Here is a 24833-nt window from a genome sequence, read left to right as displayed (position 1 = left end):
CCCTTCCGCCTTTCCATTGGCCGTCCTCCGTCCCGCCCCCCGATTGCCATTGGGCGTCGCGGCCGCCAGTCGCGGGGCGGGGGCCGAGCGGGCCGGGCCGGGCCGGGGCCGGTGGCGGCGGCGCGGGGCCCCGCCATGGCCCACTTCGAGACGCAGTACCAGCGCCTGGAGAGCTCCTCCACCGAGTCCCCCCCCGGCGGCGGCGACCTGCTCGTCCACGTCCCCGAGGGCGCCAAGTGTGAGCGGCGGCACCGGCACCAGCGGCCTGGCCGCCGGCGGCGGGGGGGCGGCGGCCTGAGCCTGAGGGGAGCTGGGGAGCGGGGTGGGGAAGCGTGAGGCGGCGGAGGCTTTGGGGACCGGCGGTGTCCGGGCTGCGGGGGGCAGATCCAGGCTGGTCCGGGTGCCTGGGGACGGGGGGAGCAGGCAGGGACCGAGGGGAGAGGCTGGGCGCCGAGGGGAGCCGGGGAAGGGGCTGTAGGGTTTGGGGAGGCCTCGGGGGGCCCGGGACAGGGGGGAAGAGGTGGGGTTGTGCCCCACACGCAGGGAGGCAGGGTGTGCCGGAGGGCCCCTCACCCCGCGCTTCTCTTCCTCCAGCTCCGTGGCATCACATCGAGAACCTGGACCTCTTCTTCTCTCGCATATCCTTTCGCAGGGCGGGGCTCGGGCGGGTGCACCCCACCTCCTCCTGGGCTCTCAGTGCTGGTGGAAACACTGGGTTTGGTGTAACTCGGAGCTGGGGCAGCGTCTGCCCCTTCCCGGAGGACACCACACGGCTCCAGAGGGGCTGGGGGATGGCAGAACTCCCATGCCTTTGGGGTGCTGTCACTCCACGCTGAAAGGGACAGACAGGTTCTTTTAGGGATCCTTGACAGAGTGATGACATCACTGAGTTGTAATCACTGAGTTGTAGTTACAATTAAAGCTTTATTTCCTTAACAGGATTAGCATAGATAGAATTTATCATCAGAATAGCACGGGACTTCTGTAAGCAGAATCAGCGTAGTACAGTTTTATGAGTAGCGTAGTACAAAATTTTATAGCACTGCTTAGCTTATGGTTTCTAATCACCTGGACTTTCTGCAGATTGGGTCAGATCTTAATACATGATTTGCTGTATCAGTATAACAATCATAATCTAGACTCGAAAATCATATAAAAGCATACGAGTCACTCACTCAATCTTTGGAGGAAGCAGGTGATGATGGAGGTGTCCCTGGCCACTGGGGAGTCCCAGGTCTCACTGTCCAGCAGCAGGTCCAGTCCAAGTTCCCACTTAGGACTTGTAACTCCTTGATTTTGTGGACAGTGCTCCATGTGCTGTTACACTTCCCTGTTCTGTGTCGGGGTTATTACCACCACCATGTTGGCCGGGTGCCTGGGACCTTCAAGGCCGGCAAGGAAGGGAGTAATCGGCCCAGCGCCCAGGATTCTTAAGGCCGGTAGGGAGGGGAAGAAGAAATCTGATTGGTTTGTCTACTTGGTTCACAGGACCTTCAGGGCCTGATAATGAGAGAAAGGGAACTAATATATGACCTGCTGGGTCAGAGAGAATGGCTGCTTGCCTTATAAAATGGCGTTAAGTTATGCTAACCACATTACCAGGGGTTGGGAGCAGGAGGTACCGGTCACATATGCTGGGTGTACTAAATGCATTTTTGCCTGTCTCTGTGTTGTCCTGCCCACCCTTGTGCAGCCTGAGGGCACACTGAGTTTCTGCTCTGTGCTGGAACAGCCCTTCCCCCCCCAGGTATTGGTGGGAGAAGAAAGGCGCTCGGATGGAGCCAAGTCCTCTTGTCCCAGCTGTGCTTTACCTGGGCAGAGTATGTTTCCCTGCAGTGGAGAACCAGCTTTCTGATGAGTAGGGATGTGAGGGGGTTTCCGTTGGTGGTGGAGGGAGACTTGGCTGGGGAGCTGAGGATGCCAGTGGGACAGAAGCCTCTCCGTCCTTCGTCAGAGGGAGGGAGTCTCCAGACTGTTCTCCTTAACTGTAGCTTTCACGTCTATAACCTGCATCAGAAGAATGGCTTCACCTGCATGCTCATTGGAGAGATCTTTGAGCTCATGTAAGTGCAGGTTCCCCCTCTGTTGTGGCTGTGACAGCTGCTGGGGAACAGCCACAGGAATCTGCCAAGCTCCCGCAGCTGGGTGGGCGGGAGAGTTCCCTTTATAGTTGTCCAGTTCCCTTTATAGTTGTCCTGTCTTCCCTTCGTTAGGGTTTTCCGTGACCCAAACCTGTATTCCTTCGAGGAACTGGTGCCCTTGAGCTTTCCTGCCATCATGGCTGTGGGAATGCATCTCCATGACGCATGACCCTGCCTGCTTCACGTTTTGGGGGGCAGAAGGGCAATTCCCTCACACCTGCTCTCTTTTTTAACAGGCAGTTCATCTTCGTGGTGGCATTCACCACCTTTCTTATTAGCTGCGTTGATTACGACATCCTTTTTGCCAACAAAGCGGTAAATCACAGCCAGCATCCCAGTGAGCCCATTAAGGTGACTCTGCCAGATGCCTTCCTGCCTCCAAATGTCTGCAGTGCAAGGTAGGGGCAGCGGAGGGCATGTTAGCCCCTGCTCTTGCTTTCTCAGGTACTCAGGGCGTCTGCCTGGGCCTGTCTCCCACCACTTGCCTCTTCTTGCTTGCAGAATCCAGGCAAACAGCTTCCTCATCTGCATCCTGGTGATAGCTGGGGTTTTCTGGATCCACCGACTCGTCAAATTTATCTACAACATTTGCTGCTACTGGGAGATTCACTCTTTCTACATCAATGCCCTCAAAATCCCCATGGTAAGTAGCTGGGCCAAGGGCCATGTGCAGGGCCGCTAAGGGACCTGGGAGGCATTTGCTGAGTGGCGAGAAGCAGCTCGACTTCACTCCTCTCCGGAGCCATCTTCTCTGCGAGGCCTGTACCGAGCGCTCTCCCCTCTGCTCTGTAATCGCATGAGTCTCCTTTCAGCCTCTTCTCCAGCAGCCAACTCACTGCGTGTTAACCCCTCTCTGCCCAGCCTGTCTCTCTGCCTGCTGGCACACGCCTCTGCCATCTGCCACCCAATATGTTTATTCTTTGGTGATGGCCTTTTCTGTGATGCCTTTCAACAGAGAAGGCATAAGTGAGGATATCCTCGTACTTCCCTGGGTTGTGGACAACATCATCTTTCTAGTTTACTGGGGGGGAAACTGGGGCATGGAGCTGCCTAGTTGGTGAAGGCCACACTGGAGATCAGTGTGGGTCGAAGATGGGGTTTGAGGCTCGCCCATATATCCTAGTTCAGAGTCGTTGCTCTGATGGACGACATCAAAGGATGTGTGCGCATCCTTTGAGGAGAGACTGTGTCTTGGGAAAGGTAGGGTGAGCCAAGAAGCTTGGTTTGTCCCCAGCTTTTCTACAAGCTCCCTCTGGGATACTGCTTAAGTCCCTTCCCCTGTTCGTGTCTCCCTGCTGACTCCAAATGGCAGCTCTGGGAGGACCCGTGGGAGCCTGGAGTTGTGTTCGTGCCTCCAAGGCAGCTGGCGTGTGAGCGGCTGGGAAACAGTCATCTGCACTAATTTAGGGATAAAGGGCACCGGGGCAAGTTACGGGATTTGCTTGCTGCAGGCTGAAGCGGTGCGAGGAGGTGCCTGGTGTCCTGCTGTTGCATGTGCCTCGTCAGCACCCCGAGGCGTGTTTGAGTGGGCTCAGCCCAGCCTCTGTCCCTGGACGCATCCTGCCCCTAACCTTGCCGCTTGCCCCCTTCCAGTCCACCCTGCCGTACTACACCTGGCAGGAGGTGCAGGCCCGCATCGTGCAGATCCAGAAGGAGCACCAGATCTGCATCCACAAGAAGGAGCTGACAGAGCTGGACATCTACCACCGCATCCTCCGCTTCAAGAACTACATGGTGGCCATGGTGAACAAATCGCTGCTGCCCATCCGCTTCCGCCTGCCCCTGCTGGGAGACACCGTCTTCTACACGCGTGGGCTCAAGTACAACTTCGAGCTCATCTTCTTCTGGGGGCCCGGCTCCCTCTTTGAGAACGAGTGGAGCCTGAAGGCCGAGTACAAACGGGCCGGGAACCGCCTGGAACTGGCTGAGAAGCTCAGCACTCGTATCCTCTGGATTGGCATTGCTAACTTCCTCCTCTGCCCCCTCATCCTCATCTGGCAGATCCTCTACGCCTTCTTCAGCTACACGGAAATCCTGAAGCGGGAGCCGGGCAGCCTGGGTGCCCGCTGCTGGTCTCTCTACGGCCGCTGTTACCTCCGTCACTTCAATGAGCTGGACCACGAACTGCACTCACGCCTCAGCAAGGGGTACAAGCCAGCTTCCAAGTACATGAATTGCTTTATCTCCCCGCTCCTCACCATCGTGGCCAAGAACGTGGCCTTCTTTGCTGGCTCCATCCTGGCTGTGCTCATTGCGCTCACCATCTACGATGAGGACGTGCTGGCGGTCGAGCACGTCCTGACCACAGTCACCCTGCTCGGGGTGGGCATCACAGTGTGCAGGTGAGGTGGGTCTGTGCTGCCCCCGTGCTCCTGGCAGCGCTGTGGGGAGCAGCGGGGCTGACAGCCATCCATGCAAACATGCTCTTTGGTTGCAAGTGGACGTGAATCTGCCTGAGTGAAGGGCATGGCTGGGGAGAGTCAGGGGCAGGCAGGAGAAGAGGGAAGTGGTGATCTTGGGTGCAGTGGTTGTATGATACGATATAGCTCCAGCAACACCCCGTGGCTGGGCTGGCCGGAAGGTTTGGGTTGGGTGTGAAGGCTACAGGTGGAGCTGTGATATGGGCTGGTCACCCTGCCCTCCCAGGATGAAATCTCCCAGGAACTGAGGTGTGATGCTGTGATGTTTCCCTGTCCTGTCCTACAGGTCTTTCATCCCCGACCAGCACCTGGTGTTTTGCCCAGAGCAGCTGCTGCGAGTCATCCTGGCGCACATCCACTACATGCCTGACCACTGGCAGGGCAATGCCCACCGCTACGAGACCAGGGACGAGTTTGCCCAGCTCTTCCAGTACAAAGCGGTGAGCCTGGTTTGCAAGAGGCTGGGATGGGGACTCGCCCCCATCCCTGCAGGAGGGAGAAGCTGCCAGAGAGCTGAGCAGCTCCTGGGATGGCAGAGGAACAAGGCAGCTTTCACAGAGACACCCTGCCCCAGAAGATGGGCTGGAGGTGGGGGCTGGCTTTGGGATTGTGAGTTTTTTGACATCCTCAAGCTTGTGCCGAGCCCATCGTCTCTGTGCTCAGGTCTTCATCCTGGAGGAGCTCCTGAGTCCCATCATTACCCCCCTGATCCTCATCGTCTGCCTGCGGCCCAAGTCCTTGGACATCGTTGACTTCTTCCGCAACTTCACCGTGGAGGTGGTGGGTGTGGGCGACACCTGCTCCTTTGCCCAGATGGACGTGCGCCAGCATGGCCACCCGGCGGTAGGTCCCGTGGGGGGTGGGAGAGCAGCCTGGGCTCCCCGCCAGCATGTCTGGTCCTTTAGACCCATGAGAGGCCGTAACTTGCCACTCCTGGCAGCCCACAGCCCAGCCCAGCCACCTGCCTCTCTGCTGGGTGTCTGGGGCTGCCAACACAGGCCACCAGCCCCAGAAGGCTCTTGTGGCCCAGCTGTGATTATTAACCTGATATTTTGTGAACCAGGCTTTGTCATTTATTTGATGTCCTTGCCTGTCTTCACAACCAAGAGTCCTGTGTCCTCAGGAGAGAGGAATGGGGATATTTGGACATTTAGAAAGCATGACAACAGAGAACTGACTTAAAAGAAGCTGGGCTGCTTGTGCCTCGGAGAGAGGCAGCCTTGGGGAGATGGGAAGCATCTAAAGTGTAAAATCTAGTGTGGAGGAAAAGAGGATCCATCCGTTTCCTATGCCTGGGAATTTAGGTTACTTGTCAGGAAAGACTCCCTAGTGACAGGGCCATGAACTAGGGAGGGGGTGGACTCACTGTGGCAGAAAGCTTTTAAGAACAGTCATTTGTTGGCTGTAGTCACTCCTGCTGCGAGCTGGAGAGTGCAAGATGAGGCTTTCAGCTCTGTATTTTGTGACTAGTCCCCGTTTCTCCGGTTCCCTTGCAGCGATGCGTGTTCTGGGGTGGAGGTGGAAGACGCTGTGCGTGCTGCTTCTTCCCCAGGCTGCGAGGGCTGAACCAGTGTGGGGCTTTTGCTGTAGCGCCTGCTACGTGTGGAGCTGTGGCCCAGCTTATGCTGGGTGTTGCGTGCTTTGCCCAGACTGATTGCAGGATTCCCAGGCCTGGCAGGGGTGTAAAGCAGATCCTGTCCCTCATTACCTGTCTGTGCTCCGCAGTGGATGTCAGCAGGAAAGACGGAGGCCTCCATTTACCAGCAGGCCGAGGACGGCAAGACGGAGCTGTCCCTCATGCACTTTGCCATCACCAACCCCAAGTGGCAGCCGCCTCGCGAGAGCACGGCCTTCATCGGCTTCCTGAAGGAGCGGGTGCACCGGGACAGCAGCGTGGCGCTGGCTCAGCAGGCTGTGCTCCCCGAAAATGCCCTCTTCAGCTCCATCCAGTCCCTGCAGTCGGAGTCAGAGGTGCCCAGGCTGGAGGGGTGCGGGGTGTTCTTGGGGTGCTTGCTGAGTGCTGGCAAACTGATAATCGGGCCCTCTGGGCAATTTTGCCTTCGCCTGGGCTGTATCTGGGGATGCAAATGTGATAGATCAGCACTAGCTGGGACTGCTGCTGGGTTTCTAGAGAAGGCAGCAGGCTGTCCTGGGGCCCTGTGAGGTGGGAGAGGAGCTGAGAGAGCTGGGATGCCTCAGTTCCATGTTGCTGATGGGGATCAGGCCTCCAAGTCTGCACGGGACAGAGATTCTCTCCCTTTCAACTCCGCAGCCTCACAGCCTGATTGCCAATGTGATAGCAGGCTCCTCGGCACTGGGCTTCCACATGGGCCGGGACGGACAGGCCTCCCGCCATCTCTCCGAAGTGGCCTCGGCCCTGCGTTCCTTCTCCCCGCTCCAGTCTGCCCAGCAGCCTCCCAGCGGCTTCCAGGTGGCGGGAAGGGATGGAGAGGGAGCCCAGCCTCGCGGTGCCAGTGCCATGACAGCCTCTGGGTAAGCTGCAGGCTGGAGAGGGGTGGCCGGACACCTTGCAAATTCCTTAAACCCTTGTCCGATTGCCATCCTATCGTCCTTGGTGCACGGTGGCATTTGTCTCTGCAGCCTGGGACAGCAAGGGGCATGTTCATAAGCAGAGTTAGGCCTAGGTGTTTAGGCTGGCCCCAAAGGACAGTGTTGGGGTTCTGGTGTTCTCCTGTAGGTACCACAGTGGTGAGAAACCCCTGGTAGGGAAGAGGCAGTGCCATAGCAGGACTGGTCACCTTGTGCATCTGGGGAGATGCTACAGAGGGCCTGTTCCTACCCAGCCCAGGAGCAGATGTCTGCAAGCCTGACATTAGAGCGGAGAGGGGCTGGGCGGTGGGGGGGCACCTGGGCAGCAAACACCACTTGTGTGTCCCATGGCAGTGCTGATGCGAGGACCGTGAGCTCGGGGAGCAGCGCCTGGGAGGGTCAGCTACAGAGCATGATCCTGTCGGAGTATGCCTCCACCGAGATGAGTCTCCATGCGCTCTACATGCACGAGGTGAGCAGCCTGGAGTTGGGCCGGCCAGAGGGGTGCGGGGCAGGACTGGGGTGCCCTGTCTGGAGTGACTGGGATGCCAGTGTGAGTGAGACCAGCGTGTGTGCAGCGTTGGGGAGAGGGTGTGTTCAGGCGTCTCCCACACAGCTGACTCACTCGTGTTTTGGCCTGCAGTTGCACAAGCAGCACGCCCAGCTGGAGCCCGAGCGACACACTTGGCACCGGCGAGAGAGCGACGAGAGCGGGGAGAGCGCCCATGAGGAGCTGGATGCTCAGCGGGGTGCCCCCATCCCCATCCCTCGCTCTGCCAGCTACCCCTTCTCCTCGCCGCGGCAGCCTGCCGAGGAGACAGCCACGCTGCAGACCGGCTTCCAGCGGCGATATGGTGGCATCACAGGTATGGGAGCCAGAGCAGAGATCTGAGCTCCGGGTCAAAGCCCCATATGGATACCTGTATGGACTGGCAGGAGCAGCCTGCCTGCCCCTGACGACTGACAGTCCCCCAGGTAGCTAGTCTTCCTCCTTGCCTCTCCTGCAGACCCGGGCACAGTACACAGAGCGCCATCACACTTCTCCCGCCTCCCTTTGGGAGGCTGGGCTGAGGACGGGCAGTCAGCAAGACACCCAGAGCCTGTGCCAGAGGAGAGCTCAGAGGATGAGCTTCCACCGCAGATCCACAAGGTAGGGGTGAAAGCTGTGGCTGAGAGGGGCAAGGTGTACTTGGGATGCCAGGTTGGGGTGCTGGCACCCGATAGGTGCCACATCCCCTCTCTGTCTTGCAGGTATAGCCTTGTAGACTGGGGATCTCGTGGGGGTTGCAGACTGGGAGCCGCCTGGGCAGCAGGATGTGGCATCAGCCTGATTCTTCTCCCGTCCCGAGTGGACAGGATAGTCCCGGGCTCCATTTTGTTGCCATCAATTGCCGAAGAGACAAAACTGCCAGGCTGGCGGCTTTGCGGTGGCACTTTGTGTCCAGCCGTGTGTCAAGTCAACGCCACTCTGACTCGTGGGGTGAATGCGTGTGTGAGTACATACATGTGTCTGTGTTCACATCTGTGTCGTCCGTGTCGGAGGATCGCTGCAGAGCCTGCAAAAGCTGACGTGACAGGACTAGCAGTGGGGAGCTGTGGACTGGTTTGCAGGTGGCCGCAGCAGCTGCTCTTCGAAGGGATGTGAAATGGCACCAGCTCCAGATGTCTGGCCCGGAGCTGGGACCTGCCTCCAACATGAAGGCAGGAGCTGTTGGGGGGGTCTAGCTCGGCCTGTAGCACCACACCTGCCCTGCCTGCAGCCCTGGGGAGGTGCCCAGGACCATGTTTGCCCTCCTGGAGAGGACCAATGTTGTGCCCTTCAGCCCAGAGCAGGACAGCAGTGGGGCAGTCACCCAGCCCTCTGCCCCAGCATCCTGCAGAGGGACAGGTCCCAGCTGCTGCTGGCGTGGGTAGGGGTGGGATCTAGAGCTGGTGGGAACAGCTCTGGCCGGGATCTGGGGGTGTTGCGGCTCTTCCCTAACTTCCTTCATAGCTGCCCCGTCCCCTGCACACAAGGAAGGGACAGTGGGGTCCCTGATGTCCCTCCCAGCTGGCAGCCTCTGTGCCATACCTCTGGGCTAGGGCAGCATCCTCCCCCCTGTGCGGCACCCATGGGCTGCGGGCTGCTAGCGGGTGCTCCTGCAGTGCCAAAGAGACCCTGGGGTGGGGGAGCCCGGCGTCTCCTGGGAGTGCTCGGAGCCCACCACGAAGGTCTTGTGCTCTGTGTATTGGTTCCCTTCCCCCAGGCACGATAAAGGCCTTTTCCCCATGCCCAGGCTTGGGCATCGGGTCTGTCCTCCTCATGGCCGTTTCTGTGGTATCAGGCATTTTCCTCAAGCAAAGGCTTCAGTGCATCTCGCATCTCACCCGAGGGCTCCCAGCCCTTCCTTCCCTCCTGAAACCATCCTTTTGCTTGCAACATGGCTTCGGCTGCTGTGGAGACCACATACCAGCAGCTGGCTCGTGCCTGGGGGGGCAAGGAGGAGTGCCCAGCAGGGAGAGGCAAACCCCAGCCCGGCCCTGGGGTGGTGGGGTGGAGGATCAGGATCCTGGCTGTGCAGTGTGGCCTCAGACAAGACCTTCCCACCGTCGTCCTGGTTTCCCTCTCCTCTCTTCCAGTGGCAGCTTGTGAGGATCTGCAATCCAGCTAACCCCTGCCAGGCTTTGCTTTCCCCTCCCTCCCTCCTCTTGCCTCTGGCAGGGGCTGCTTGCTTTTGCCATGCCCTTTTGCCATGCCCCCATGCGAGCACCGCAGGCCGTCCTCTGGAGTCCAGGGCCGCCTCTCGTCCCCTGCCAGGGTTATCGCCCTCTCCCCTTTGAGCCCAGGCTGGGCACATGCTGATCAGCCGCCTGCGCCCAGCGCTGCAGGGGTGCACGCACCCGGGTAGCCGGGGCATGAGCAGGGCCAGGGTGCTCACGCAGGGGCAGGCTCTTTGGGGGTGGTGGGTTCCCTGCTGCGACGGGGTGGGACGGACCGGAGCTGCGACTGCTCTGAGGTGTGTAAGAGACCAACCGGAGTGTGCTAAAGCAGAGCTCGAGATGGGGCCAGGACTGAGCCGGGCGGGAGGTCCGCAGACCTGGGTGCTGCTGGGGTCCTCCTACGGAGGAGCGGCTGCAACCACCCTGCGGCAGCTCCGCTTTGGGGCTGTCATGGCATGGTGAAGGGAAACTGAAAGCAAATTTCCCGGGAACCCAAGCTTTCCAGTGGCTTCCCCTGGCACCCGCGCCGCCGCCCTGCTCGGAGGTGAGCCTCCCCGGGGGCTGCGGGATGCTGCCTGTGGGCTTCCCGGCGGACTTGTTGCTGATCTCTTAAGCTGAGTGGCTGAAGGCTGGCAGTGCCCTGGGCTGGCAGGAGGGATAGGCCGGGCAGGAGCAGGCCGGAGTCCTTGCCGCATGTTGTGCTTGTGTCGTCAGTGTCCCATGTGCATGGCGAGCCACTCTTCCTCATCTCCTCCCGGGGCGTGCGGGTGCGGGGGTCCTTGGGGAGCACGGTATTGCACCCCCGTGCCCTCGCTGTACAGCTGTATAGCCGTCTAATAAAGATGGGCTGTATCATCCCTGCCCGCGTCCGAGTCTGCCTTCACCCTGCGGCACTGTGCAGCCCGCCTGGACCCGGCCACGGCGCGGAGGACCGAGGAGGCCGGATGAGCTGGTGCCTGTGATGGCGGCAGGAGGCTGCGAGGTTCCTGCCGGCTGCTCAGGCTGGGCTGGGCGCTCCCCGGAGCTCAATCCCGGCTGCGCGGGGATCGCGGGGGGGGAGAGGGGGAGGCAGGGACTATATTTATCCCGGGGAGGGCAGCGCCCCGTCCTGCCTGACCTCTGCGGCGGGCCGGGCCCTCGCTGGGGCGGCGGGCGCTATCTGGGTGCCGCAGGGCTGGGCTGGCGGCGGCGATAAGCGGGAGCGGGGCGCCTCGCCTCGGCTTCGGGGACCCCCCTTGGCCCCCGGCCCGGGAGTTCGTCCCTCCCCGGTCCCACCTCTGCAGGGGGGCGGTTGTGGGGCAGGGTGCCGCAGGTCCGTGCAGCCTGGGGCTGGGCTCCGAGGCCCGGGGGGGCCGGGGCATGCGGGCCCGGGGTGCGGGCGGGGGTGCGGTCCCGGCGCCGGGCAGGGCGCGCAGGAGCCCGGCGGTGCCGGCGTGGGGGCGGGGAGCGGGGCGGGGCGGAGCGGCGCCGGGGCCCGGCTGACAGCGGCTGGCGGTGGCGCGGGGGCCCGGAGCGAGAAGGGGCCGGCGGGCCCCGGGGCAGGTGAGCGGGCGCGGGGACCCGGGTGGCGCGGCGGGCAGGGCGGTGGGGCCGGCACGGCGGCTGCGCGGGCGGCGGGGCCGCGGCCGCCTGAGGACCGCCTGTCCCGGGGCCGAGCGGCGCCGGCACCGCCCGGGCATTGCCCCGGCACGGCCCCTGCCTCGCCCCCGTGTGTCCCTCGTCCTGCACGTGTGTTTCCCCGTGCATGCCCCCACGCGTCGCCTCCGCGTGTCCCCTGCCTTTGCCCTTGCATTTCCACAGCATTGCCCTGCGTTTCCCCGTATATCCGCTTGCATTACCACCCCCCTGCACTGCCGCTGCGTTGCCCCCGTTGCTCCCCCCCCCGGCTCAAGACCGGTCCCAGCACCCCACTGCCTTCCTATCCCTGCGGTCTCACTGCCCCCCATGCCTGAGTGCATCCCCAAGGGCCCAGGTGGCTCTGGGGGGTCAGTGCAGTGTTACCCCCCCTGCCCAGGGCATTGGCAGGTCCCAATGGCATGGTGCTCGTGTTCACCCCCATGCAAAGCTGGTCCTGCTTGCATGCACGTGTGTGTGTATTGCATGCAGCATGTCCCCTGTGTCCGTGTCCAGTGGTGCTTGCTCCTGTCCCCATGAGTGCCCCCTGCTGCTTGGCCGTGCCATCCTGCGGTGGGTCCCTTGTTGCAGCCATACCCAACAGCCCATCCTGAGACCTTGCTCCAGCCCCTCTTCTCTCCGCAGCCGGTGACCTGCCAGGATGGCAGTGCTGGGGGGCTACTGTGAGGGCAACAGCTCCATCGCCCAGGCCTGGGTCCAGCAGGGCTTCCAGCCCTGCTTCTTCTTCACGCTGGTGCCGGCCATGCTGCTGAGCGTCTGCCTGCTGCTAGGCGCCCTGCAGTACGCCTGCTACGTCCGCTTCGGCCGCGCCATGGAGCCCAAGTACATCCCTCGCTCCCGCCTCTACCGCGGCCAGGTCCTGCTGTCCCTGCTCCTGGCCCTGCAGCCCTTCGGAGGGCTGCTGTGGCAAGCGGGGGGGCCAGGACGGCTCTACGGTTACATGTTGCTGCATGCCTGCCTCTGGGCCCTCAGCTGGGGCTGCGCCATCGCCCTTCTGCAGCTGGAGCATACGCGAGTGCTGGCGCACGACCGGACGCGGGGCCATGGCACCGTCCTCCTCCTCTTCTGGGCGCTGGCCTTTGCCGCCGAGAACCTGACCCTGGTATGCTGGAGGAGCCCGCTGTGGTGGTGGGCGCTGGAGGACACCAACCAGAAGGTGGGCTGGAGGACTGTGGGCAGGGGAGGGGGACGGGGCCCTTTTCGGGGGGTGGGGGTCTGCAGCAGCGCGGTGCTGGGGTGGTGCGTGCATGCCATGCCCTGCCATGCCCAGGGCGTGCATGCTCCTGGGTTGCACCGACGCATCTGCCGCATGTCTCGGCCCCGAGCCCAGCTATCTCACATCTCTCCATGCCCCCGTCCGGCTCAGCTCCCGCTTCTGCCTGGCCCAGCCTCAGGAGCAGAGGTGGGGGGTGTCTGCCTGCTCCCCACAGCCCTTTACCCCCCTGCTCTCCCCAGGGTAGGGGCACCCCAAGCCGGAGGGCACAGAGCCAGTCGTGGCAGGGAGGAAGGAAGGGGTTTGGGTGCTGCTTGAGGTGCTGTGCTCAGCCAGGGCATCCTGCGAGCTGTGTGGGGTGTCCTCTGTCCCCTGGCTGCGCTGCACCCCATCCCCGCGCCCCACTCCTGGCCTCTCTCAGCTCATACCCGTCTCATGCCCGGCCGGGCTGTGCCGAGGGCTGGCTGCGGCGCTGACCCCCCCGCTCTCCGTCTAGGTGCAGTTCAGCTTCTGGCTGCTGCGTTACATCTGCACATTCATGCTCTTCATCCTGGGCATGAAGGCCCCGGGGCTGCCCCGCAAGCCCTACATGCTGCTGGTCAACGAGGAGGAGCGGGATGTGGAGAACAGCCAGGTGAGTCCCGGGGCTGGAGCAGTTTGGGGACATGGCCAGGGAGGAGCTGGGGACAAAACAGAGAGACAGCTGCCCTGGGATCAGCATCTTCAGGAGACTGGGGACGAGCGAGGAGGTTTAGGGCTGCCCAAGCTCCCTGCCCGCTGTCAGCAGGATGCGGCCCTGCTGGGAGGATGGAGTGGGGACCCTGGGTGGACGGGGCTGGTTTTCTTGGTGGGGTGTTCCCTGGGATGGGGTGCCAGGGCAGTGACCCCTCGCTCTGCTCTCCCCCAGCCACTCCTGCCTGATGCCAGCAGGACCACCTCCACCTGGAAGGATTTCCGGAGGAAGCTGCGGCTGCTGGTGCCATACATGTGGCCGAGGGACAACCACCTGCTGCAGGGGCTGGTGCTGTTCTGCATGGCGCTCATGGGGCTGGAGCGGGCCATCAACGTCTTCGTCCCCATCTACTACAAGAACATCGGTGAGGCGCCTGGAGCTCGGCGTGTAAGGCTGCCCACAACCTCACCAAGTGCTGGGGGGTGTCGCAAGTGACCTGGGGGGCTGCAGGGACCTGGCAGGAGCAGGATCCAGGGAGTCAGGAACCAGCGCTGGGTGCTGGGGCTCGTTCCCATGGGGCACCCGGCGATGCTCCCTGTCCCTCCGCCCCGACCCTTGCTTCTCTCTCCCCAGTGAACGAGCTGACGGAGGGTGCTCCCTGGCACGCCCTGGCCTGGACTGTCTGCATCTACGTGGGGCTGAAGTTCCTGCAGGGCGGAGGTGCTGGTAAGGATCGCCGGGAAGGACGGGGCGCTGGGGAGAGACAGCATGGGGCACATCGTGCTGAGGCAGGGGTGGCCGGGGATGCCCTTATGCCCCCCATCACTGTTGCTCTCTCTTGGGAGCAGCAACCAGGGCTGGTCCCGGATTGCGGATATCCCAAATCCCTCTTTCCCAGCTGGGCTTTCTGAGCTAGCTGCATGCCCCGGTGGCGCCGGTCCCCGCTGACCATGCTGACCACACCGCTGACCCGTGGTACCCCGCAGGCTCCACCGGCTTCGTGAGCAACCTGCGCACCTTCCTGTGGGTGTGGGTGCAGCAGTTCACCAACCGGCAGGTGCAGGTGCAGCTCTTCGCCCACCTGCACGGGCTGTCCCTGCGCTGGCACCTGGGGCGTCGCACCGGCGAGGTCCTGCGCAGCGTGGACCGGGGTACCAGCAGCATCAACAGCCTGCTCAGGTCAGAGCGTGCCCGCGGCGGGCGGGGGGTGGCCGGGCAGCCCCACCGGGCCGGCCTGATGCGCCATTCCCCTTCCCGCCCCCCAGCTACATCGTCTTCAGCATCGTCCCCACCATTGCGGACATCGTCATCGGCATCGTTTACTTCACCTCGGTCTTCAGTGCCTGGTTTGGCCTCATCATCTTCGTGTGTATGAGCCTCTACCTGAGTGAGTGGGGGGTCGGGGTGCAGGGGTGCGGTGCTGTGGGGCAGCGGGTGCCTGCCGACACAGCCCCCTTCTGCCCGCAGCTCTGACCATCTTCATCACCGAGTGGAGGACCAAGTACCGGCGGGACATGAACACACGGGACAACGAGGCCAAGTCCCGGGCTGTGGACTCGCTCCTCAATTTCGAGACGGTACCATAGGCAGTGGGGGGTTGCTGAGCATTGCCTGGCACTGGGGGGGCTGATCTGGGCGCTGACCTCGGCTCTGTGTCCTACAGGTGAAGTACTACAATGCGGAGAGCTATGAGGTGAACCGCTTTAATGATGCCATCGTCAAGTACCAGGTATGGGGTGCTCAGCACCAGCGGGGAGTTGAGGGGGGAAGGAGCTGAGCCTCATGGGTACCTGCGGGGAGGATGGAGCTCACCGTGGGTTTGGTTTGGAGGACCTTGCCTCTTCCAGGTCTCGGAGTGGAAGGTCAGTGCCTCGCTGGGCCTCCTCAACCAGACCCAGAACCTGGTCATTGGCCTGGGGCTGCTGGCAGGGTCCCTGCTCTGTGCCTACTTTGTCACCGAAAACAAGCTGCAGGTAAGGCTGGTGCCAGCCTGGGCAGCCTCTGCCCGAGGTGGGGCCCCGGGGCTGGTGGCGACGGCCACCTCTCCCCTGTCCCTTCCAGGTGGGAGACTTTGTCCTCTTCGGCACCTACATCATCCAGCTCTACACGCCGCTCAACTGGTTTGGGACTTACTACAGGTAACGCTGGGAGCTGTGGGGGTGCCTGGGGTCCCCCTCCCCATGGGCACCTGGGTCAGGATGTACTCCCAAAAACCCTTCACCCTTCCCTCTGGTCTTCGCCCCCTTCCAGGATGATCCAGAACTCCTTCGTGGACATGGAGAACATGTTTGAGCTCTTCCATGAGGAGCAGGAGGCGGGTGCCACCTTCCCAGACCTTGCTCCCTGGCACGGCCCCGTGGCCCTGCCTTGGGGAGGGGCTGGCTCTGAGGCCGCGTCTCATCCTCCGGCAGGTGAAGGATGCGGTGAACGCCGGCGACCTGCGCTTGGAGGCCGGGCGGATCGAGTTTGAGAATGTGCACTTCAGCTACATGGATGGGTATGGGATGGCGGGCGTGGGGTGGCGGGGTGGGACAAGTCAAGCTATGGGGCCTGGCACAGGGACGTGGGGCAGGGGAGATGGCCCTGAGCCCCTCTCCATCTCCCTCTCCCAGGAAAGAAATTCTGCAGGATGTCTCCTTCTCAGTGATGCCTGGGCAGACCCTGGCCCTGGTGAGAGCGGGACCTTGGGTGTGGGTTCGCGGCTGGAGGGTGGGATGGGGGAAGAGAGGCTGGGAAGTACGGGGGTGGGAAGGAAAGACCCCCAACGGGGCTGGCCCTTCCCTGCCCAGCCCCTGGCCTCCAGCAGTGGGGAGTCTCTGGTGTCTCCAAGTCCTTTTACCTTCGCGTGCAGGTGGGACCTTCGGGCTCGGGGAAGAGCACCGTCATCCGCCTGCTCTTCCGCTTCTACGACGTGTGGGGCGGCTGCATCCGCATCGATGGGCAGGACATCTCCCAGGTGAGGGTGGGAGGCCTCTGGGGACGGGCGCAGGGGGGACACCAGCTCCTCTGGGCCTCGCAGCGCTGCTCGGTGCAGGCACTGGCACCTCCCGTGGGCAGGGGTGAGGCACAGACCCCCCACAGCCCCTCTGAAGGCTGATGTCTGTGCCAGGAGCGGGGTGAGCGGGGCGACTGCGGGACCCCTGGGCTGAAATGCTGGAGACTGGCCAGGGCTCCCCGGGAAGGGCCGGGGCACTGGCAGGGTCCCCCCGCCGCAGGCGGAGATGCAGCCGAGCCTGTGGTGCAGGGGGGACCCCGGAGCAGACACTCGGCGAGGAGCAGGGTGTTGGGCTCACGGCTGAGGGGTGGGATTGGGTTTTGGGGGGGGTCTTTGCAGGGGGTGTGTGTCTGGCTGAGCCCTCTCCCCGGCCTCCCCAGGTGAAGCAGGCGTCGCTGCGTGCTCACATCGGGGTGGTGCCCCAGGACACGGTGCTCTTCAACGACACCATCGCCAACAACATCCGCTACGGACGGATCCTGGCCACTGACCAGGAGGTGCAGGAGGCAGCCCGGGCTGCTGACATCCACGACCGCATCCTTTCCTTCCCTGATGGTGAGACCCCCCTGGTCCCCTCCTTGCCCTCCCCTGCCGTCCCCCATTACATTGTAGCTGCCCTCGCAGGTGTCCTTGGGTGACATCCCCCATGGGGACACCTGCGCGACCTTGTGCCTTGCTTTGCCTCTGCCTGCCATCTCTTCAGGGCTAAATCGGCCCCTGGGCAGGGATGGGCTGAGGCTGCGCCAGGCGGCTGCGTGGTGCCGGCAGGACCCCCCCAAGCAGCAGAGCCCCGGTCCCCATCCCCGTCTCGGCGGGCACCAGCACAGCACGTTCCTGCCCTTGTGCCTGCAGGATACAACACCCAGGTGGGGGAGCGGGGGCTGAAGCTGAGTGGGGGGGAGAAGCAGCGCGTCGCCATTGCACGCACCATCCTGAAGGGTCCTCGCATCATCCTGCTGGATGAGGTAACGACAGCAGCCCCCAGCCCAGCCTTGCCGTGCTCTGCAGCAGCCCCTGCCCCAGCGGCTGCCTGCGCTGCCCGCGTCCCTTCCCCACGCCCTGCCTCTCCCGCAGGCCACGTCCGCACTCGACACGGAGACCGAGAGGAACATCCAGGCCTCCCTGGCCAAGGTCTGCGCCCACCGCACCACCATCGTTGTTGCGCATAGGTAGGGATGGGGAAAGGGGTTGATCCGGGAGGTGCTGAGCTCTCCGAGCTGGCCAGCCCCCCGCAGAGGGACTCGCAGACCTGCCCTCCTGCCCGGGAGGTCACAGCCCCTGTGATTGCGGCTCCTTGCACTGTGCAAAGCCCCCTCCTGGGCCCTGTTCCCTCGGATAACGGGATAACACCCTGTCTTTCCCTGCAGGCTCTCCACCGTGGTGGGCGCAGACCAGATCCTGGTGCTCAAGGATGGGCGCATCGCAGAGCGAGGGAGGTGAGCACAGGGGGAGGGTTTGGTGCCGTCTGCCCGCGGGGACCCCCTCCCTGGCTCTGGGGCCAGCTTGGGACCCTGCACCCCCACGCTCTCCCCACAGGCACGAGGAGCTGCTGCAGAAGGGCGGTGTGTACGCCGGCATGTGGCTGCAGCAGCAGGCTGGGGACGAGGGCGAGAGCAAGGAGCGCCGCACCGAGAAGCCCCCGGGCAGCAAGAAGGGACCGTGAGCACAGCTGGGGGCTCTGCTGTGACACTGACCCGGGGCCCAGGCCCCCGCACTGCCAGGGAGCCCTTTGCCGGCTGCGGGCCGGGGCCCCGTGTGCCCCGGGAGCTGCAGGGGCTGGGTTGGACACTCCACTACATTTGTACCTGTTTGTTTTGCTGTTGTGTAGTTTCTTAAACCAGGTCCTTCCCAGCTCTGTGCCTGTGTGCTCTGGGCAGGGGACGCGCCTGCAAGAGCCCCCGCACGGGGAGGCCATGCTGCGGGCAGGGGCAGGCAGGGTTACTGCCTGTGCCCGTGGGTTGACCAGCAGCTCTGCCATGGGGTTGAGCTCCTTGGGCTCAGGGGGGCGAGGGGCAGAGCAGGCTGTCAGCGCCTGCCCCATCCCCACACAAAGGGCTGAGCGTGGCAGGGGGCTACGCTCCAACAGCAAAGGAAGGAAGAAGCAGCACAGCTGGTGCCCGCTTCAACCCCATGCGCCCCCCCCTTGCACCTCCTTGTGCTCCCATCCACAGAGATGGACACCAAGCCATCGCTCCCCCAAAGCGCCTCCGCACCTTGTGCTATGCTTTTATTTTCTCCCAAGCAGCACTTTGACAAGTCCCAGCATTCCCTCAGCCCAGACTGAGCCCACCTCCCACCCCAGGGAGGCACTGCCAGCAGATAACCCCCCCTCAGCCATACGTTGCTCGGAGGGGGACAGCTCAGCCCTGCGCAGAACCAGGCACAGCCCCGCAGGCAGGAGTGGTTCCAGTGGGCAACCTCAAGAGAGCGGTGGGAAAGCAGCACCGCGCTGCACGGCAGGCCCCCCTGCAAGAGGCCAGCAGGACAAGCCCCCCGCCTCCAGGTATCAGCTCCTGCCTCCAAACACCAGCAAGGAAGGGCTGGCTCCAGGCTCAGGGCTGTGTTTGCAAGAAGGGGTTCTGTGCTGCTGCTCCCCAAGAGGGGATCCCCCGCAGCATGGCTGGAAGGAGGGAGGCGTTCCTGCCCCAGCATTAAAACAGGGCCCTGGGATAGTTTAGGGCAGCAGAGGAGCAGCCAGCAGCAGGAAGGCAGCTGCAGTCCTCCTGCACGAGCAACACTGGCACAGTCAAGTCACTGCTGAGGTTACTTTTCAGTTAATGGCCCTTGTTAAATTAAACCAGAAAGGAAACACAGCTCCATTCAGTCTCGGAGCGGTCCTGGGCCCCAGCCGAGCTGGGTAAGGCCCAACGTGCTCTTGTGCATGCAAACAGCAGGGGAGGCACCGAGGACATGGGAAGCGGGGAAGGGGCTACCTTCATGCTGCCAGGAGGCCACATATTCAGCTGTGCCATGCCCGAGCGAGACCCTCCCAGCCACAGTTGCTCTTTGCTGAGGAGCTGGCACAGCCCTCCCCAGAAATCCAGCCCCCTTCTACTGCAGCAGGCAGCCGCATCCCGGCTGAATGTCCGAGCATGCAGAGATGTCCCCATGCAGCACTGCCCCTCCAGGCCCGCTCTCCCCTCACCCCACAGTCCCAGCAGTGCTGGGACACGGCCGCGGCAGCTATGGCTAAGTGCACGCCCTGGGCTGCAGCTGGCTTTGGTCAGTGTGTGCTCAGCCTCGTCCCACACTGTCTTCACCTCTCTAGGAGCATCAGCAATTTGCTGCGCCGATTTTACACAGGTACTACGGCTGAGGTGTCAGTGTGTGTTTGGTGGCTCGCTTACAGCCCCCAGGGAGATGAGCTGTCCCTGGCGAGGGGCTCCTGTTGTCAGTGTCCAGGCCAGAACCCCACAGCATCCACATGGGAGGCCAAAGCAGCTCCTCAGGTCACAAGCGGGATCCCACGTCCACTGGCACACCCCGCCTCGCCTGCCTACGACATGCTGCAGTTTGATGGCTTTGAACCGTGCGCCTGGAACGGAAAGAAGCACACAGTGAACAAGGGAAGACGGGCTTCTTCCTCTGTCCTACAAGGGGGCACATCCAGCGCTGAAGTCCCCAGGGCTGTGTGCTTAGCAGTGATGCTGCCACTGCCCCAGGCCGGGCTGCCATCCTGGTGAGAAAAGTGACCCTAGACAGAGCCCAGAGGAAGACCCCACCACGACACAGCCAGGCTGGGATCAACCCCACCATGGCGCAGAGCTTACAGCCAGCCTCACTCACCTGCCGCTGCGACTGCTGGTACTCGGCTTCGCTCGCTGACAGCGCCTGGGCCAGAGCCAGATCCTCCTCCTCCTGGGTGCTGCTGGGGACAGCGGTGCATTGTGTGCCTCGGACTCCCCTGGGCTCACTGGCCCAGCGCTCAGAGCCCTTCGAGGTGGCAGGATCTCCTATCACTGCAACCCTCCAGGACAGCTAAGGGCAGGGAGCAACTGAGGATCACCCTGAACAAGCCAGGGCCTGGGGAGGGACCAGAGGATCCAGCTGGGGCTGGCAGCCAGCACCCTGGGCTGAGGAGAACCGTGTTAACTCCAGTCTGCAAGACGGTGCTTTTAGCAGCACCAGGTAACGTGCTGGAGGACGTGGGCTCCTGGGTGTCCTCTGTGAACACCCCTACTCCACCCCTGTCACGCTCTAGCCATGCTCATTTGCTGACAAGTGGTCAGACAATGGTTTGTCCTACTCTGTGCTGTCAGTCACTGTCCCCTCCCAGCACCCCAGAGGGCTTGCTTGCTGAACAGAGCTCCGTGATGGCTCTGGACTCTTCCTTTTTTTTCCCCTGTCAGCCACACAGAGGCATCATCTGGAGCCACATGCTGAGAGGAATGTCACCCCGGAGCCACATGACTCTGCCCCAGGCACCTCTCACATGTAGGCTTGGGGTGTGACACCACGTGTCCCTGGACCATACCTGGGTGGATGCACTGAGCTGCGTGCTGACTCTGCCAGGGACATCTCCAGAGCTCGCTGCAGTGCCTCTTCCTCGCTCTGAAACAAAACATCTCGTCACCAGCTTGGCTGAGGCGGCAGGAGGCAGCCCTGAGGGACGTGCAGCAGGCACAGTCTTGCCTGGCCAGGGGTGGGTGCACCTCCCCTCTCCAAGGCCAGACACAGGTGAAGGCCTGCAGCTCTCTCTCCCCGTGCCCGAGGGAGTGCAGCCCTGCCTGCCAGTGCAGGGAGCATGCTAAGAACACCAGTGGGAAGCAGCTTCCAGCCTCCTCCTCTGCCCTTGGCTCGCAGAACAGAAAGACAACACCCAGGGAAAACAGCCAGCGCACTTTGTCCCTTTGGGGAAAGCTGAGCACCAAGCGCAGCCAAGAGCTGCCATTCGCAGGCACCAGAGCAAACTCTGATGCCCCACTGAGCGTCTGGGATCCCTGTTTGCCAGGGAAGGCCCAGCTGGGGAGCACCACGGTCACCTACAGAGCGTAGGTTACAAAGCAGTTGCTGCAGTAGCTCCCCAGGACACAGGAACCACCCAAACCCACCCCAAATGCCCAGGCCAGGCCACTCACCAGTCCATTCTGCAGCATGGCAGCCGGAGGGGAGGTGCTGGGAGCCTGCGACGCAGCTGCTCTGCCTCCTCTGCAAACAGGAGAGAAGCTGGGTTAGTGTCAAGGCAGGGAGCCCTGGTGTGAGTACGCAGCCCTGCTGAGGCACGAGAAGCAGGGAGCTGTAACTCCTGAGTCCCACAGGGAGCCAAGCTGAGCCTGGCTGTGCCCACCTCAGAATTACGAGTCGGGCCATCACCATACCTGGCAGAGGCTGGGGAAGAGGGGCTGTCTGCTGTTCGGGCAGCTCCACTGCTTGATGCAGTGACTGTTTTGGAGGAGGATGCCTGGGCTCTCGCAACTGCAGCGTGCCTAGGACAGACAGGACGCAACTGCTTTACCATCGTGGGCCATCCCTGGGCACTGAATACCCAGGGAGATGAAGCTGGATAAGACACCTCCCTGGCATCCAGCTCCGCCTCTTCCTTCCACCAGCACCCATGTTGTGGCTCAGCTACGCCCAAGAGTTTCAAGTGCTGTTTCTCTCCTCAAAACACTGTGCCAGGATAGGCAGAAATCATCAGCTACAGAATAAGGGACTGGGCAGAGAAGCAAGAACAAAACAGCCCGCGGGCAGTACCGGTGGCTTTTGCTGCAGGAAGGAGAGACTGTGTATACAGCTGTGCTGACTCTACAAACCTGGAGGACACCCTGGCACACAGGGCAGGGACTGTGAGAACGGAGCGGTCGCAGACAACGGGCCGGGAGAAGCTCAGCTTCTTCCCTGTCACCCATCTGACAAGCACAGCCCCACCCCTGCCAGCCCACCTGTCCCCAGGCCCTCACCCTGCTTTGGAGAGGGGACGCCCCGCCGCGCTGCAGTCATGGTCTAGGGGATGCCGGTGCTTGAGGCAGTAGTTCTTGTGGCACTGGTCACAGATCACCTTCATCATCTCCTTCTGCTTGCAGCCAGGCTTCAAGCACTTGTTGGTGAATATCTGAAAGACGACATGGCGGTGGTGAAAAGGAACACACCTGGCAGGGCTGGGGCTGTCCCTTCCCTCCACGCCAGGCCCTGGGCACTGACCAGCTTTCTCTCCCAGTGCCACTTCTGCAGGGCTCTGGAGTTTGTCTCTGAATACTAGTTTTCATTAGATAGTTTATTAGTAATTCACTAGTGCTTCAGTCTCCATAGACAAGGATCTCCACGATCGCAGAATGCACAGCAGGAGAGACTTCCTCGCCCAGGGACTCCTGCCTGCCCTGCCAGGGAAGTGGGGACAGCCCAGAGCCCTCCAGCTGCTGCTGGGCTGGATTCCTGCAGGGCCAGCTCCCAGCAATTTCCTCTTCTGGCAAGAAGGGGCAGCTAATTGCTGATTGCATTTTCCTAATGGCAGCATGCAGTTTCTCATCCTCATCCCACCTTTCCTCGTGTCCCACGCGGCTACCCAGCCCCACCCCATTGCTATCTCAGCCCCAGACTCACACCACAAAGCCCTGCAGATGCGTACACCTCCAGCTCACCAACCCTTCCTGCCCTTCGTCCGTGCGAACAGAGAGGGCACCGGGCAGAGCCGAGCTGTGTGTTTTCACCCTCAGGCTTCGGCAGGGACCCAGGGGAGCTCAGCAGCGAGACGGAGAGCGCTGGGTTCCTACCTTGCGCTTGCGCTGTGCGGGGTCAGACTTGCAGTCACGGTCAATGTGCTCTCCCACCACGACATCGGGCATCTCCCCCCGCCTCACAGGGACTGGGGTGTTGCAGAGGGGACACACAGGGACCTGCACATCCTGCAGAGACAAGAAAAGAGGGCTGGGAGCACATAGCTGGGCAACCTCAAGTGGTCTGTGGCCATCTCTCTCCCTTTCAGGATCTGCCTGCCGCAGCTTCCTCAGCATCACCTGCAGTTTGAGATCCTGCTCACCACCCTCCAAAGAGCTTGCTGTTTCTGACCCAGCAGCTGCGACAGGCACGGACACACACTCTGGGAAGGGAAGACAGCAGGGCTGGGAGATGCCCAAACCATTTCACCCAGTAGCAGAGGGTGGACTGGAAGTTTGCGGCACTGAGATACAGATGCTGGCTTTCAGGGACACCTCCAGACTCAGCGCACGTCCCATGGAGGACTGCCCAAGTGACCAGAGAAGTCTCAAATTATTCTGATCGCTGGTAGGGAATGCTCAGCAGCTCTGTGCACGAGGCTGGATTAGACCTCTCCTCCGCGCTTACCTTCTTGTAGGCAGAGGTGCAGTCGTGCTGGGCATAAGCGATGTGGTCGGTGCAGAAGATCTGCTCGCAGGCGTCGCACTTCAGGGGGAGGAAGTCTGGGAGTGGGGAGACGCAGCGGGCAGAGAGTGTTGAGAGAGCAGCGGTGCCCGCCTGCGGCCCGAGGGCCTCCCTGACCTCCCGAGGGTGCAGCCCCGACCCGCGGGGAAGCCAAGACCGCTCCTCTCTTCCCCCAGCTCCCAGCACGGAAACAAAAGGGCTGCAGGGCCACAGCTACGTCTTCAGAAATACCTAGGGCTCCTCCTCAAAACGTGCCCTCCCCGCGCTCAGGAGCAGCATCCTGAAACCGCACCGAGCTCCCTGGGGGCTGCCGGCCTCAAGCCAGAAGCAAGCGATGCTGCCGCACCCGGGATAACGGCTGGGATAACGCTGCCGTGTGTCCCGGGGGAAGGAGGGGCCCCCGGAGAGCCACCCCCGGGCACACAGCCGTGCCCGGCCTCCCCAGCCGGCGGTGCCGGCAGCCGGGCTGCCCGCCTGGTCCCTGCCCTGCTGCCCCCGACCAAGAGCTGCGCAGCCGGGCAGAGCCAGCCGGCGGCAGCCCCGGGCTACCGGCACCGGCAGCCGGCTCCGCCCTGGCGGGGCGCCCGCGGGCGGAGAGAAGGACCAGAGACCGCGGCCGCCCCGCGCCCCCCCGCCAAGGGCAGGCCGGGCGGCACGACCCGCCCTTCACCTCCCGCCACACCGAGCGGGCGCCCGGCCCCCGCCCCGCCGCCTCCCCCCTCCGCGCAGGCCGTGCTGGCCGGTCCGCGCCGCCGAGGCCCGGGCGGGAGCGGGGCCCGGCCGCCTAGTGCCCTCCTCCCCGCCCTCCGGTGCCGCCGCCGGCCCTCACCCAGGCGCTGGCAGGCGGGCCAGGAGCAGTGGGCGCCCAGGTCCGGGAACTCCATGGCGGCCGCCCACCGGCACCAGCTCGCGCCGCGCCCGCTTCCGGCACGGCGTCACGCGGGGCGGGGCCACCCCAGCCCCGCCCCCCGGCGGAACTCCTCCCCCCGGCCCCGCGGGTGCGGGCGCGGCCCGCCTGGCTCCCCCCGCCCTCCTCCGGAGAGAGCCACCCCCGCGGGGGAACGCGAAGGGCAAGGGGGAGCCCGGGAGGGCCAGCGGCAGGCAGGGGCGAGCAGCGGAGCCACCCTGCCCCTGCCCTGCCCCGCCCGCCGGGACCTGGGCAAGAGGC

The 24833-nt window shown here is 63.0% G+C and overlaps 3 protein-coding genes across 7 annotated transcripts; 2 read left to right on the top strand and 1 right to left on the bottom strand.

Annotated features, from left to right (window-relative positions):
* The first annotated feature begins 75 nt into the window (after positions 1–75).
* Positions 76–10668, top strand: ATG9A (autophagy related 9A). The gene is made up of 14 exons (XM_075153013.1): positions 76–238; positions 595–638; positions 1999–2063; positions 2378–2539; positions 2643–2784; positions 3735–4483; positions 4848–5001; positions 5225–5404; positions 6287–6532; positions 6834–7054; positions 7466–7583; positions 7755–7977; positions 8119–8261; positions 8363–10668. The coding sequence occupies exons 1-14, from the start codon at positions 136–138 to the stop codon at positions 8366–8368; spliced, it is 2556 nt and encodes an 851-aa protein (XP_075009114.1). The 5' UTR covers positions 76–135; the 3' UTR covers positions 8369–10668.
* ABCB6 (ATP binding cassette subfamily B member 6 (LAN blood group)) lies at positions 8472–18178 on the top strand. 3 transcript variants are annotated; one of them, XM_075153015.1, is made up of 20 exons: positions 8472–8603; positions 12071–12602; positions 13156–13293; positions 13567–13756; positions 13966–14058; positions 14319–14511; positions 14598–14719; positions 14800–14909; positions 14996–15061; positions 15180–15305; positions 15394–15470; positions 15583–15646; positions 15744–15829; positions 15945–16002; positions 16184–16288; positions 16708–16882; positions 17180–17292; positions 17402–17496; positions 17695–17763; positions 17864–18178. In XM_075153015.1, exons 2-20 carry the CDS (start codon positions 12087–12089, stop codon positions 17988–17990), a joined length of 2523 nt encoding a protein of 840 aa, XP_075009116.1. In that variant the 5' UTR covers positions 8472–8603; positions 12071–12086; the 3' UTR covers positions 17991–18178. The 3 variants fall into 3 exon arrangements, with proteins under 3 accessions (XP_075009116.1, XP_075009115.1, XP_075009117.1); XM_075153014.1 differs by lacking the exon at positions 8472–8603 and adding an exon at positions 11261–11353; XM_075153016.1 differs by lacking the exon at positions 8472–8603 and adding an exon at positions 11273–11353 and having other exon boundaries at positions 12053–12602.
* A 363-nt stretch (positions 18179–18541) lies between these two features.
* ZFAND2B (zinc finger AN1-type containing 2B) lies at positions 18542–24633 on the bottom strand. Of its 3 annotated transcripts, none has more exons than XM_075153037.1 (9): positions 24495–24633; positions 23609–23703; positions 23038–23169; positions 22228–22379; positions 21646–21753; positions 21406–21475; positions 20802–20878; positions 20114–20192; positions 18542–19862 (listed from the first exon to the last, which is right to left on the bottom strand). In XM_075153037.1, exons 1-9 carry the CDS (start codon positions 24547–24549, stop codon positions 19824–19826), a joined length of 807 nt encoding a protein of 268 aa, XP_075009138.1. In that variant the 5' UTR covers positions 24550–24633; the 3' UTR covers positions 18542–19823. The 3 variants fall into 3 exon arrangements, with proteins under 3 accessions (XP_075009138.1, XP_075009137.1, XP_075009136.1); XM_075153036.1 differs by having other exon boundaries at positions 20114–20195; positions 24495–24609; XM_075153035.1 differs by lacking the exons at positions 18542–19862; positions 20114–20192 and adding an exon at positions 20204–20400 and having other exon boundaries at positions 24495–24612.
* Positions 24634–24833: the final 200 nt, after the last annotated feature.

This window comes from Calonectris borealis, chromosome 6 (genome assembly GCF_964195595.1).
Source record: "Calonectris borealis chromosome 6, bCalBor7.hap1.2, whole genome shotgun sequence".
NCBI classification, from domain to species: domain Eukaryota; kingdom Metazoa; phylum Chordata; class Aves; order Procellariiformes; family Procellariidae; genus Calonectris; species Calonectris borealis.
This window is presented reverse-complemented; position numbering and strand designations above follow the sequence as displayed.